Source organism: Bubalus kerabau, chromosome 9, assembly GCF_029407905.1.
Source record: "Bubalus kerabau isolate K-KA32 ecotype Philippines breed swamp buffalo chromosome 9, PCC_UOA_SB_1v2, whole genome shotgun sequence".
Lineage (NCBI taxonomy): Eukaryota > Metazoa > Chordata > Mammalia > Artiodactyla > Bovidae > Bubalus > Bubalus kerabau.
The window spans coordinates 48,554,108-48,570,009 of record NC_073632.1 but is presented as its reverse complement, the minus strand read 5'-3'; the positions used below and the strand labels follow the sequence as shown (position 1 = coordinate 48,570,009).

General features: G+C 39.5%; 1 protein-coding gene across 1 annotated transcript in view; it reads right to left on the bottom strand.

Annotated features, from left to right (window-relative positions):
- AK9 (adenylate kinase 9) overlaps positions 1-15,902 on the bottom strand; it is a 129,635-nt gene that overhangs the window by 24,377 nt on the left and 89,356 nt on the right. Inside the window, exons 26-27 of the mRNA XM_055534737.1 lie at positions 15,251-15,470; positions 7,748-7,813 (exon numbers count right to left, since the gene is read on the bottom strand). Coding sequence (XP_055390712.1) covers positions 7,748-7,813; positions 15,251-15,470 — 286 coding nt within the window. The remainder of the gene's footprint in view (positions 1-7,747; positions 7,814-15,250; positions 15,471-15,902) is intronic.

The following is a 15,902-nucleotide window of genomic DNA, read 5'->3' as shown; positions in this document are numbered from 1 at the left end:
TTGGACAAGATCAGTTTCCTCATCTATAAAACAAGAATAACGAAAGGACCTCCCTCACATGATTGTTGGCAGAGTTAAATAAGTTCATACATGCAAAGCCCTTAGAAAACTGTCTGGTAAGCATGCAAATGATAGCTATTATTCCTATTATTATGTTATTATAACTATTATATTATTGTCATTTTGTATAAAGCACTGTTCTAATAGAATAGTACATGCCCCTGAGGAGGCTGTAGCTTATCTGAGGACACAAGAATAACAGATAAATGATTATTAAAGACTGTGACAGGATATTGATACTAAGTGGTGTTGTATAGGCTTTAAGTGCTGTGGTTCAATTTGCATAAAACTGAATCCTATCGTATTGATTCTCCTGCACTGTCTCCTGGCATGTTGCCCTGAAGTAGTCCTTGTCCCACCCAACTGGAAAACTGCCTTCCAGTCAGAAACCTGGGAGTTACCTCAGCTCCTCACTCCCCATTATTGCACATCGCATTTCCGAAGATGGAATACTTAAGCTCTTTCCTCTTTCTAGTCCTGCTCTACTGTTTGCCCTCTCGTTATCTCTTGCCTGCACTCTTCTGATTAATTTGATGTTTCCTGATCATTCTAACTATTTGGAACCAGTTTGTTGTTCCATGTCCAGTTCTAACTGTTGCTTCCTGACCTGCATATAGGTTTCTCAAGAGGCAGGTCAGGTGGTCTGGTATTCCCATCTCTTTCAGAATTTTTCACAGTTTATTGTGATCCACACAGTCAAAGGCTTTGGCATAGTCAATAAAGCAGAAATAGATGTTTTTCTGGAACTCTCTTGCTTTTTCCATGATCCAGCAGATGTTGGCAATTTGATCTCTGGTTCCTCTGCCGTATATTGTCACCCTGTTTATTTAACTTATATGCAGAGTACATCATGAGAAACACTGGGCTGGAAGAAGCACAAGCTGGAATCAAGATTGCCGGGAGAAATATCAATAACCTCAGATATGCAGATGACACCACCCTTATGGCAGAAAGTGAAGAGGAACTAAAAAGCCTCTTGATGAAAGTGAAAGTGGAGAGTGAAAAAGTTGGCTTAAAGCTCAACATTCAGAAAACGAAGATCATGCATCTGGTCCCATCACTTCATGGGAACTAGATGGGGAAACAGTGTCAGACTTTATTTTTTGGGGCTCCAAAATCACTGCAGATGGTGACTGCAGCCATGAAATTAAAAGACACTTACTCCTTGGAAGAAAAGTTATGACCAACCTAGATAGCATATTCAAAAGCAGAGACATTACTTTGCCAACAAGGTCCATCTAGTCAAGGCTATGGTTTTTCCAGTGGTCATGTATGGATGGGAGAGTTGGACTGTGAAGAAAGCTGAGCGCTGAAGAACTGATGCTTTTGAACTGTGGTGTTGGAAAAGACTCCTGAGAGTCCCCTGGACTGCAAGGAGATCCAATCAGTCCATTCTGAAGGAGATCAGCCCTGGGATTTCTTTGGAGGGAATGATGCTGAAGCTGAAACTCCAGTACTTTGGCCACCTCATGCAAAGAGTTGACTCACTGGAAAAGACTCTGATGCTGGGAGGGATTGGGGGCAAGAGGAGAAGGGGACGACAGAGGATGAGATGGCTGGATGGCATCACTGACTCGATGGACGTGAGTCTCAGTGAACTCCAGGAGTTGGTGTTGGACAGGGAGGCCTGGCATGCTGCGATTCATGGGGTCACAAAGAGTCGGACACGACTGAGCGACTGAACTGAACTGAATCATTCTAACTAAAGAGCCACTTGATGAAAGTGAAAGAGGAGAGTGAAAAAGTTGGCTTAAAGCTCAGAATTCAGAAAACTAAGATCAGGGCATCTGGTCCCATCACTTCATGGCAAATAGAGGGGAAACAATGGAAACGGTGAGAGCCTTTATTTTCTTGGACTCCAAAATCACCACAGATGGTGACTGCAGAAATGAAATTAAAAGACGCTTGCTCCTTGGAAGAAAAGCTATGACCAACCTAGATAGCATATTAAAAAGCAGAGACATTACTTTGCCAAAAAAGGTCTGTCTAGTCAAAGCTATGGTTTTTCTAGTAGTCATGTATGGATATGAGAGTTGAACCATAAAGAAAGCTGAATGCCAAAGAACTGATGGTTTTAAACTGCGATGTTGGAGAAGACTCTCGAGAGTCTCTTGGACTGCAAGGAGATCAGGCCAGTCCATCCTAAAGGAAATCAGTCCTGAATATTCATTGGAAGGACTGATGCTGAGGCTGAAACTCCAATAATTTGGCCACCTGATGGGAAGAAGTGACTCACTGGAAAAGACCCTGATACTGGGAAAGATTGAAGGCAGAAGGAGAAGGGGACAACAGAAGATGAGATGGTTGGATGGCATCACCGACTCAACAGACATGAGTTTGAGAAAGCTCTGCGAGTTGGTGATGGACAGGGAAGCCTGGCATGCTGCAGTCCATGGGGTCGCAAAGAGTTGAACATGACTGAGCGACTGAACTGGACTGAACTGAATCTTTCTAACTGATGAGACCCTGCTTCCTTGAAAAGAGTCTGCAGCTGGGATTTGGACTTGTAAGGGCTGAGAGGAAGATGAAAAGATAAGGGCCCTTCCTTGCTCTGTGCCCAGGCTTTTCTCTCCCCAGAAGGAGAGACTTCTGTTGGGACTACAACAGATGTTTGGTGTTGGGACTATGCTTCTCAGTTCTTGTTATTTTTTGTTTGAATTTTGAAAGTCATTTGGTTCTCTGACTACTTTTTCCTTTTTCTTGTATTTTGACATTTTTTTATGGTGAAATTTGATTTGCTAAGGAACATGGGAAGTATGGTGGGGTGAGTCCACACTGCAAGCTGGGACATCTTAGCTTCTGATGACCTGTGCTCACCTCGCCAGCTCTACCTAATAGGTCTTCCAACTTGTTTGTGATAGAAAGCTCTGTCTTTTGTCACCTACAAAAGGTGACTTGGCACTTACCATCTACTTCTAAAAGGAGTAAATTATGAGCTGCTACAGCTGCTGATCTTCAACACCACAAATGAGGCACTCTGTGCTTTGGAAAAAACTATCAGAACAGGTCTTCAGATAGTTAGATATATTCAGGAGATGATTTTATGAGCCCAATTATTGCATCTCCTCATAATTAGAAAAACACTAAAATCCTTCATGGTGATGTCTGCTCCTTTTGACTAGTAGTAGCCATGAGACTAGCAGAAACTTCTGTAAAAATATGTGCTTTATTGCATGTACTCCCCCTTCACCAAAATCACATATATACTGGCCTTGCCCCTTACCTCTTTGGGGCAGTTTCTCAGAGTATCTGAGGCTATTCTCCTCATTTTACCCTAAATACAACTTAACTCACAATTCTCATGTTGTGCAATTCTTTTTGAGTCAGCACTTTCAGTTGGAGCAAGCAGGGGGAGAGAGCCACAACCAGGGGACTGGAGAGTGAGAAAAAACTTTAGAGTTGAGAGAGCCAACAAAGGATATACAAATCAGTTCACAAAGATTATCCAAGTCTCTGGCTAATCTCTGAAAACCCCACACATATTGGCTGTTTACAACAGTATAAACAGAACTGCTGCCCATTCGTAGGCATGACAGAGTTTGCAGGTTTAGTCTCACCAAGTTAATTGTCTGCTAAAACAATAACACCATCCCTCTTTGAAGGCATACAACAGAATCCAGAATCCCCACAATATAACATTCACAATTCTAGGATATAATCCAAAATTACTGAAACTATAAAGGCTCATGAGATGTGACCCATTCTCATAAGAAAGATAATCATTAAATACTCAGTTCAGGTGTTAGAGTTGCCAGCTGAGAACTTTATCACAGTTATTATCACTGGGATCAATGAGGAAAAGGAAAAAGAAGTGAAAATATAGGAAATTTCATGATGGAAATAAAAAAATATAAAAACAAACCAAATTGAAAGTTTAGAAATAAAAACTACAATATTTGAAGTTTTTAAAAACATTGGGTGGGCTTAATACGTGAACCGTGAACTTCCAGATGTTCAAGCTGGTTTTAGAAAAGGCAGAGGAACCAGAGATCAAATTGCCAACATCCGCTGGATCATCGAAAAAGCAAGAGAGGTCCAGAAAAACATCTCTTTCTGCTTTATTGACTATGCCAAAGCCTTTGACTGTGTAGATCACAATAAACTGTGGAACATTCTGAAAGAGATGGGAATACCAGACCACCTGACTGGCCTCTTGAGAAATTTGTATGCAGGTCAGGAAGCAACAGTTAGAACTGGACATGGAACAACAGACTGGTTCCAAATAGGAAAAGGAGTACGTCAAGGCTGTATATTGTCACCCTGTTTATTTAACTTCTATGCAGAGTACATCATGAGAAATGCTGGGCTGGAGGAAGCACAAGCTGGAATTAAGATTGCCGGGAGAAATATCAATAACCTCAGATATGCAGATGACACCACCCTTATGGCAGGAAGTGAAGAGGAACTAAAAAGCCTCTTGATGAAAGTGAAAGAGGAGAGTGAAAAGGTTGGCCTAAAGCTCAACATTCAGAAAACAAAGATCACGGCATCCAGTCCCATCACTTCATGGGAACTAGATGGGGAAACAGTGGAAACAGTGTCAGACTATATTTTGGGCTCCAAAATCACTGCTGATGGTGATTGCAGCCATGAAATTAAAAGACGCTTACTCCTTGGAAGAAAAGTTATGACCAACCTAGATAGCATATTGAAAAGCAGAGACATTATTTTGCCAACAAGGTCTGTCTAGTCAAGGCTATGGTTTTTCCAGTAGTCATGTGTGGATGTGAGAGTTGGACTGTGAAGAAAGCTGAGCGTTGAAGAATTGATGCTTTTGAACTGTGGTGTTGGAGAAGACTCTTTTGAGAGTCCCTTGGACTGCAAGGAGATCATACCTGTCAATCCTAAAGGAGATCAGCCCTGGGTGTTCTTTGGAAGGAATGATGCTAAAGCTGAAACTCCAGTACTTTGGCCACCTCATGCGAAGAGTTGACTCATTGGAAAAGACTCTGATGCTGGGAGGAATTGGGGGCAGGAGGAGAAGGGGACGACAGAGGATGAGATGGTTGGATGGCATCACCAACTCGATGGACGTGAGTTTGAGTGAACTCTGGGAGTTGGTGATGGACAGGCAGGCCTGGTGTGCTGCAATTCATGGGGTCGCAGAGTCGGACACGACTGAGCGACTGAACTGAATTGAACTGATAAATATTTTAGACAAAGAAATGACTGTTTCAATCCTTCTTCTGCATAGTTTTGATTTACAGTTACAGTTTTACTGTATCAACAGTCTTCTGTACAACATAAGCATATTGGCGGGGGGTGGGAGTGGGGATACATGGTTGCTCATGCAGCAAGTCATATTTTCTGTTATTTCTCTTTTCTCCTTCCCTTTCTTGACTATTTTTGAACAGATGGAAATCAGATTACAGGAGGGTCAGCCCTGAGAAGATATTATAAGGGTGCTGAAGCCAGAAGGAAATGGAAGAAGGCAGGGGCTATCTTATCTTTTGTCTTGGTTACCAGGGCACTGGTAAGCTGATTATATAAACAGGAGCTTTAAGTCCTTTACAGAACAAGCTTGTCTACTCTGCCTCCTCTTTAACTTTGGCACCTCTGAGTTGCTTGGCTGTAGCATTTGGGTCAGGTAGGTCAACTTGGGACTAGCTTCTGTCTAAATAAAACAAAATCCATGATCTTCCAGGTTTCTCTTTTTTAAAAAAACCAGCAGATGGAAAAGAGGAACCATATTGAACATTCTGCAGAGTATGTGACTCTGTCCACAGGCTCTGCCTCATTCCATTCTTTATCTCAATGTAATCAGCATTTTAGCTCCAGCACAACTTTACTGTGTGTGTGTGTGTGTGTGTGTGTTAGTCACTCAGTCATGTCTGACTGTTTGTAACCCCACAGACTGTAGCTTACCAGGCTTCTCCAGGCAAGAATACTGGAATGGGTAGCCATGCCCTTCTCCAGGGAATCTTCCCAGCCCACAGATCAAACTTGGGTCTCCTGTTCTGCAGGTGGATTCTTTACCATCTGAGCTACCAGAGAAGACCACAACTTCATAAGTTCTCGGTCTAGACCTTATTCCCATTCTCTCAGCCTATCTCCCTGTGACTTGGACTGAAGTGTGAAAAGCACAAAAGAAAATCCGTGAGAAACATAATTTAATGTAGTATTATTATATTTTGTATTAGATTGTTTAAACATCTTTAGTGATTTCCTTTCCTTTAAAAGTGTTCATTTTTCTTATCATAAAAATAATAAAAGTTCATTGTAAGCAGTTATAAAATACCAGAAGTATAAGAAATGATACATAATCTAAGTACTAGTATATAAACTTGATATTTGCTTCAAGACTTCTATGCATCATTTTGATGCTCAATATCACGAATTATTAGAGAAATGCAAATCAAAACTACACTGAGGTATCACCTCAAAACAGGCAGAATGTGCTGTGCTGTGCTTAGTCGCATCCGACTTTGCAACCTCCATGGACTGTAGCCCCCTAGGCTCCTCTGTCCATGGGGATTCTCCATGCAAGAATACTGGAGTGGGTTGCCATGCCCTCTTCCAGGGGATCTTCCCAACCCAGGGATTAAACCCAGGTCTCCCACATTGCAGGTAGATTCTTTACCATCTAAGCCACCGGGGAAGCCCCAGAATACTGGAGTGGGTAGCCTATCCCTTCTAAAGGGGATCTTCCTGACCCAGGTATTGAACTGGGGTCTCTTGCACTACAGGCAGATTCTTTACCAGCTGAGCTACCAGGAAGCCCCAGTCAGAATGGCCATCATCAAAAAGTCTACAAACAATAAATGCTAGACAGGGTGTGGAGAAAAGGGGACCCTCCTACACTGTTGGTAGGAATGTAAATTGGTACAACTACTATGGAGAACAAAACGGAGGTGCCTTAAAAAGCTGAAAATAGAACTACCATATGACCCAGCAATCCCACTCCTTGGCATATAGCTGGAGAAAACCAAAATTTAAAAAGCTACATGCACTCTAGTGTTCACTGCAGTGCAATTTACAATAGCCAAGGCGTGGAAGCAACCTAATCGTCCATCGACAGATGAATGGATAAAGAAAATATGGTACATAAATACAGTAGAATATTACTCAGCCATAAAAAAGAATGAAATAATGCCATTTGCAGCAACATAGATGGACCTAGAGATTATCACATTAAGTGAAATAAATCAGAGAAAGATAAATATCATATCATTTATATGTGGAATCTAAAAAGTGATACAACTGAACTTCTTTACAAAACAGAAAAGACTCACAGATTTAGGAAACAAACTTATGGTTACCAAAGTAGAAAGGTCAGAGGAGGGATAAATTAGGAGGTTGGGATTAACAGATACATACTATTATATATAAGATAGATAATCAACAAGGGCCTACTATATAGCACAGAAAACTCTACTCAATACTCTGTAATAAACTATATGGCAAAAGAATCTGAAAAGGAATAGGTATATGTATATGTATATCTGAATCACTTTGCTGTATACCTGATATTAACATAACACTGTAAATCAACTGCACTCCAATATAAAATAAAAATTAAAAAAGACTACTGTGCATCTTTTCATTTTATATGCTTGAGATTTTATATATATATATGTAAAATATATATTTTATATATGTAAAATATATATTTTATATATGTGTGGGTGTTTGTGTGTGTATGTGTCCATTTTATTTTTTGAAAAAAGCAATTTTATTTACTTACCACCCCTCCTTTCCTCCTTTTTTCTCTCTCTGTTATAAGTTCAGCCCTTCTTTTAGCAATCATATCATCCTGTTAAAGAAAGAAGCATTAAAAATGTCAACAGATAATAATAAAATTACTTTCTATGTATTAATATTTTTTCCCAAATGGGAATAATATTTGGTCAGAGGATACTTCCCAGAAAAGATTGTGATGGTGATAATTATGTCACATGTATCTTTGGACCTCTGGCCCTCTTGATCAGCTGTTTCCCTCCAGAGGTATAAGTAGCACTTGGGATCAGTCAGTTTTTCTTCAAACTTTAGAATCCCTTTTCAAAATGTATTACTTATTTGTTTGCTTTGGTGGAGAGGTGGATTTTGCACATGGAGAAATAGGGAGGCTATTTGTTGAAAATGTCTGCTAATTTTTCATCATATTATTAAGATGTAATTGTCTAAAGAACCCTAGAAGTACATATATACATGAGGAAAGCATTTGTACTTTGGATACTTTCACACATATGGTATATGGGTAGTCCTCTAGTTTTTTCTCAGCCTCTAAATGTAACGCAATGAATGGGTCCTCTGATGTGACCTTAAGGTTTGCATGAAAGCTAATCAGCTACCCTTGGGTTTTGGGGCTCATTGGTTCACAACTCTTGAAATTGCAGTCCCTTTAAATACTCAGAGATCAGAGAGGTGCCTTAAAGACATGCCCTGGGGGCTCTGGTCTAGGCCAGTAGCACCCTGCTCCTTTTATCTGGCAGTTACTGAGTATACATCCCAGATAATGTATGTTTGCTTGACATTCAAGAAAAAATTATAAAATCAAATGAAATCAAATTAATTTCATATATGAATCCCAGAGAGATTCTGTAGCTTTTCAGAAGGTGAGGATTATAAAAACTCTAATTTCCTTTTTTTAAACCAAAGTTTTACCATAGGTACTTTAACTGTAAAGCTATAAAAATAGTCCCTTTTGCCTGAGTTGTGGGTGTGAAAAGAAAGGAGCAAATGCACAAGGTTATGAACTAGCTCTAGAAATCTGTTCTTTCCTGTTACACATGCTCTACAAATTTTAGGGCATGTGATGGCTAGGATGGGGCTTGATTGCTTTACAGCTGCTCTGTCCAATATGGCAGCTACTAGCCATCTGTAAAAGGATTTAAGGCAAAAGGACAAGGGGGTGGCAGAGGATGAGATGGTTAGATAGCATCATTAACTCAATGCACATGAATTTGGGCAAACTTTGGTATGCCCTCTGCTTTCTTTTCCATTCTCATGCTTACAGAGCCTCTTGCCTAGCAGACAGTTGGGCCCATTTTCTTTAGAGATCAGCAGCAGAAAAGCGAAGGATGTCACACAGCAGAGTGTGAAGCTTGGTGTCTCTCCATATCTCCCTCCTTACTTTCATAGTTCTTGGAAGACTGAGAGCTGGGCTTGCTTTGATTGTGCTGGCCACAGATGACCTGGGACAGGCAATACTTTTTTTGGCTTCACAGGATCTTAGTTGCTATACACAGGATCTTCCATCTTTATTGTGACATGTGAACTCTTAGTTGTAGCATGTGGGTTCCAGTTCCCTGATCAGAGATCCAACCTGGGCCCCCTGCATTGGGAGCATGGAGTCTTAGCCACTGGATCACCAGGTCCATGTTCCAGGGCATGCAATCTTAGTTCCAGGGCATGCAGTCTTAGTGTGGTGGTGCAAAGGGATGGATGGAAATGCCTTTAGAGGGATTTCCTCCAACTAAGTCCAAGATGAAAAGAATTCGACAACTGTGTCTGAGCAGTGAAAGAAGATCTTCATGGTTTTAACACATGATACATTAATGAGTACTGAGTTGTGATAATGAATCCAATAATTTAAGTCATTGTATCTCAGAATTGGAATTAACTGATTAGCTCTCTGACACTAGAGAGCTTTCTTCCATATTCTCCCTACCAAATGTCTACTTAGCCTATGCTTATCTGCCTTTGATAAGTAGCTCACTGCCTTCGGTCTTTGTTCTTTTTGTAAAGTCTTACTAGTACTGAAATACATCTTCCTGTACCTTTCTCCTACCAATGGTGTTTCTTTTGCCCATGGCCACATGGAACGCAACAATTTCTCTTCAGCATAAAAGACTATCACATAATTTACCACTGCTCTCATGCCTTATCTTGGTCTTCCTAGTTCCAGACTTGAAAGCTCCATTCATTCTACTCAATCCAGAAGAGAAGCGAAAAGCAAAGGAGAAAAGGAAAGATGTAAACATCTGAATGCAGAGTTCCAAAGAATAGCAAGAAGAGATAAGAAAGCCTTCTTCAGTGATCAGTGCAAAGAAATAGAGGGAAACAACAGAATGGGAAAGACTAGGGATCTCTTCAAGAAAATCAGAGATACCAAAGGAATATTTCATGCAAAGATGGGCTCGATAAAGGACAGAAATGGTATGGACCTAACAGAAGCAGAAGATATTAAGAAGAGATGTCAAGAATACACAGAACTGTACAAAAAAGATCTTCACGACCCAGATAATCACGATGGTGTGATCACTCATCTAGAGCCAGACATTCTGGAATGTGAAGTCAAGTGGGCCTTAGAAAGCATCACTATAAACAAAGCTAGTGGAGGTGATGGAACTCCAGTTGAGCTATTTCAAATCCTGAAAGATGATGCTGTGAAAGTGCTGCACTCAATATGCCAGCAAATTTGGAAAACTCAGCAGTGGCCCCAGGACTGGAAAAGGTCAGTTTTCATTCCAATCCCAAAGAAAGGCAATGTCAAAGAATGCTCAAACTACCGCACAATTGCACTCATCTCACATGCTAGTAAAGTAATGCTCAAAATTCTCCAAGCCAGGCTTCAGCAATATGTGAACTGTGAATTTCCTGATGTTCAAGCTGGTTTTAGAAAAGGCAGATGAACCAGAGATCAAATTGCCAACATCTGCTGGATCATGGAAAAAGCAAGAGAGTTCCAGAAAAGCATCTATTTCTGATTTATTGAATATGCCAAAGCCTTTGACTGTGTGGATCACAATAAACTGTGGAACATTCTAAAAGAGATGGGAATACCGGACCACCTGACCTGCCTCTTGAGAAATCTGTATGCAGGTCAGGAAGCAACAGTTAGAACTGGACATGGAACAACAGACTGGTTCCAAATAGGAAAAGGAGTTCATCAAGGCTGTATATTGTCACCCTGCTTATTTAACCTCTATGCAGAGTACATCATGAGAAACGCTGGATTGGAAGAAACACAAGCTGGAATCAACATTGCCGAGAGAAATATCAATAACCTCAGATATGCAGATGACACCACCCTTATGGCAGAAAGTGAAGAAGAACTAAAAAGCTTCTTAATGAAAGTGAAAGAGGAGAGTGAAAAAGTTGGCTTAAAGCTCAACATTCAGAAAACGAAGATCATGACATCCGGTCCCATCAGTTCATGGGAACTAGATGGGGAAACAGTGGAAACAGTGTCAGACTTTATTTTTCTGGGCTCCAAAATCACTACAGATGGTGACTGCAGCCATGAAATTAAAAGACACTTACTCCTTGGAAGGAAAGTTATGACCAACCTAGATAGCATATTCAAAAGCAGAGACATTACTTTGCCAACAAAGGTCCGTCTAGTCAAGGCTATGGTTCTTCCAGTGGTCATGTATGGATGTGAGAGTTGGACTGTGAAGAAAGCTGAGCACCGAAGAATTGGTGCTTTTGAACTGTGGTGTTGGAGAAGACTCTTGAGAGTCCCTTGGACTGCAAGGAGATCCAACCAGTCCATTCTGAAGGAGATCAGCCCTGGGATTTCTTTGGAAGGAATGATGCTAAAGCTGAAATTCCAGTACTTTGGCCACCTCATGCGAAGAGTTGACTCATTGGAAAAGACTCTGATGCTGGGAGGGATTGGGGGCAAGAGGAGAAGGGGACGACAGAGGATGAGATGGTTGGATGGCATCACTGACTCAATGGACATGAGTCTCAGTGAACTCCGGGTGTTGGTGATGGACAGGGAGGCCTGGCGTGCTGCGATTCATGGGGTCACAAAGAGTCGGACACGACTGAGCGACTGATCTGATCTGATCTGATCTGATCAAGACATGTCATATAAATGGAATGAATCATAGAGTACATATAATACTATTTTCTTTGCCTGGTTTCTTTCACTTAGCATAATGATCTTTTGTAGGGAGTATCAATAGTTCATTCCTTTCAAATACTGAGTACTACTCCATTATATGGATATACTATATATTTATTTATTATTTTTCCAGCTTTGTAAAAATGAGAGATATTTAATGTGTATGTCATTAAGATTTGATGTACGTATACATTGTGAAAGGACTCTTCCCCCATTTGGTTAAGTAACACATCCATCATCTCACAAACGTATCCTGTGTGTATGACAATATTTAAGTTCTACTCTCTTGCCAAATTTCAATTATACAGTACAATATTATCAACTATAGTCATCATGTTATACATTAGATCCTCAGGCCTTAATCATATTATAACTGAACTTTTTTATATCATCTTACCAACCTCTCCCCATTTCCCACACCCCACAGCCCATGGCAACCACTTGTATACTTTCTGTTTCTATGAGTTTGATTTTTTTTTCCAGATTTTACATACAAGTGATAGCTTGCAGTATTTGTCTTTCTCTGTCTAGCTTGTTTAACTTGGGATAATGCCCTCAAGATTCACCTGTGTTGTTGCAAATGGCAGGATCTCCTTCCTTCCCATGGCTGAACAATGTCCCATTGTATATATACCTACCCCACATCTTCTTTGTCCATTCATCTGTTGATAGACACAGGTTGTTTCTATACCTTGACTATCATGAATAATGCTGCTATGAACATGGGAGAAGAGGTATCTCTTTGAGATAATGACTTTGTTTCCTTTGGATACATATACCCAGAAGTGGGATTCCTGAATCAAATGGTAATTCTATTTTTTAATTACTTGAGGAACCTCCATACTGATTTCCATAGTGGCTGTACTAGTTGACATTCCTATCAATAGTGTACAAGGGTTCCTTTTTCTCCACATCCTCATCAGCATTTATCTCTGTTCTCTTTTTTTATTTAGACATCCTAACAGGTGTGAGAGGTCATATCTCATTGTGATTTTGATCTGCATTTATCTTATGATTACTGATGATGAGCACCTTTTCATGTCTCTGTTGGTCATGCCTTCTTTGGAAAAATGTTTATTCAGTTCATCTGCCCACTTAAAAAATTAGATTGCTTGTTTTTTTTTTTCCTCTCTCAACTCCCTCTTCCCTATTCCCTTCCCACAATTTACTCTTCTCTATTTCCCTTATTACAACTGAATATAATACTTCAATTTATTTATTACTTATTTGTCTCTCATTGAAATGGTATTGCCACAAACAGAATTTTTGTCTGCTTTGTCTACTGTTATTTATCTCCAGCCTGACACATAATAAGTGTTCCACAGTATGTGTTCAATGAATGAATAAATGAACATATATTGAGTACTTACTATGCATTGAATATTATATAAGTCCTTCACATAGTTTTTTTCTGTTTAAACTTTTTATTTTGTACTAGTGTATAGCCGATTAACAATGCTGTGACAGGTTCAGCAAAGGGATGGAGCTGTACCTATACATATACCCATCCTCCCCCAAGCTCCCCTCCTATCCAGGCTTCCACATAACATTGAGCAGAGTTCCATGTAATTGTTTGCTTTTTTGATACTGAGTGGTGTGAGTTCTTTATGTATTTTGGACTTTAACCCCTTATCAGGTATATGATTTGCAAATATTTTCTCCTATTCCCTAGACTGTCTTTTATTTTGTTGATGGTTTCTTTTGCTTGGAAGAAGATTTTTTTAGTTTGATGTAGTCCCACTTACTTATTTTTGCTTTTGGTGTCAAATAAAAGAAATTATTGCCAATATTGATGTGAAGGAGCTTACCCCTTTTTGTTATAGGAGTTTTAGGGTTTCAGGGCTTGTGTTTCAAGTCTTTGATCTACTTTGAGTAGATTTTTGTGTATGTTATAAGATAGGTGTCCAGTTTTATTCTTCTGCATGTGGCTGTACAGTTTTCCCAATGCCATTTATTGAAGAGACCGTCTGTTCTCCATGTGCATTCTTGGCTAGTTTGTCATGAATTAACTGACAATATATGCGTGGGATTATTTCTGTGCTTTCTACTCTGTTTCACTGATTTATGCGTCTAGAGTCTGCTATTGAACCCCTCTGCTGAATTTTTTAGTTTGGTTACTATATTCTTAAGCTCTATGACTTCTGTTTGGTACTTTTATTTTCTGTTTGTTGAAGTTTTCACTTTGTTTATGCATTGTTCTCCTGACGTTGGTGAACATACTTATGACCATTATTTCTAACTATATATCAGATAAAGCACTTATCTTTGTTTCAGTAAGGTTTGTTTCTGGAGTTTTATCTTGTTCCTCTGTTCAAAATATATTCCTCTGTTCCTTCATTTTCTTTGACTCTATGTGTTGGTTTCTGCACATTAGATAAAGCAGCCACTTCTCCCAGTCTTGACTGGGGGCCTTGTGTAGAAGATGAATACAGCTCAGGTTGGCCTGAGGGCCTGGCCATCTCTCAAGCCTTTGTGCTTGTGTAAGCCATTTTCTTGGTTTTCAGTGGCTCCCGTAGTTAAGGGTGTGCCATGACCTATCAGTGTCCAAATGGAGGATCACAGTCATTACAGATTGATAGGAAGCTAAGACCTTCAGGTAGCAGCTGTTTTGATGTATTAATAGGTGATGTGGGTATTTTCTCAATTACCCAATGTGCAGGAATCTAGCTTCTCCTAGACTAGTTTCTCCAGCTAGTTTCTGCATTTCTTTCAGAGCAGACTGAGTTCAGAAGACTCATGTGTTGCCACCTTTAGCTGTAACAAGGGAACCTATCTGGATATTTGTCACATTTTGTTTATCCATTCATCAGTTGATGGACATTGAGTTGTTTTCACTTATTGGCTATCATGAACAATGCTGTGTGAACTTTCACAAACACATTTTTACATGGTCTGCTTTCATTTTCGTTAGATTCCTAGGAGTGCAATTGCATAGGTTCACTATAACACTTTTGAACATTTTATGGAAACTTCTCAGAATACAGTTTAGGAAAAGATATTTTAAGCTAATACCTGGATTTATTTTACTATGGGCTAAAATGACCTTGATGCTTGGTGTCGGAGCTAGTGAAAGTCAATGAAAACTTTGTGTTTCAGGGTTTGCTCTACTTGCTGCCTCATCTACTGTGCTCCCATGTCTAGTACAAGGATACTTCGGTGCAGCCACTATCTTTAATTTTATTTGCCTTAAAGAGAGAAGCATTAACATGTAGATAATCACAAAGGCCTCAGATAATTCTTAACTCTTTCATGATAAATTGTTAAAATTTGATGAAAATAGTTTGCATACTGAACGTGGTATTAAAATCAGAAAACTACGTTTTTGTAAAGGTCACTTTAGAAATTGGATAGTTGCTGAACACATTTACCCTCATGCTTTTTCAAATAGATACATACCTTGATTTTTGCCTTCATTTCTTTGATGAGTTTTTTCCTTTCTAATTTCTTCTTTTGTTTCACTTTCCACTTTCCAATTTGGACAGGAAGGAGGCGATCAGAAATATCTTGATCATCAACTTGTATAAACACAGCAGCATCTGGGAAAAGCCCATGTTCCCCCAGGAACTGGACCTCATCTGGATACCGTGGGAAACCGTCTAATACAAAACCTGTAGAACTATGTGGAAATTTCATAACTTACTTTATTTGCTTAAACTATTCTATTATAAATATTGATTTAAAAATGAAAAAAAAAAGTACTGCTAAATCTCAACTTTATATTAGATGTCCAATGAAATTTTTAAAAAGTTTAAATAGTTTATTGTAGTATCTTTTATTTCTTTTAACAGTTCTACTTGTATAAGCATGCTGCTTCTTCTCCCAAATGTATCAAATTAGATTAAAGTTATAATATTTGATATTTATAGTATAAAATTGTAGTCAATCAGTTTATAGGCAATTACTGTTAAATACAAGCTTACTAAAAGTTGTGAGAAGATCACAGGAAAGGAGAAAGTAAGTTCTCTGCTTGGGGTGAGTGCCCAGCCTAATGATGGTGTCACCCTTTATGTAAAGAGTTTGTTTGGCTGCCTCCCTACCCCCACCCCTC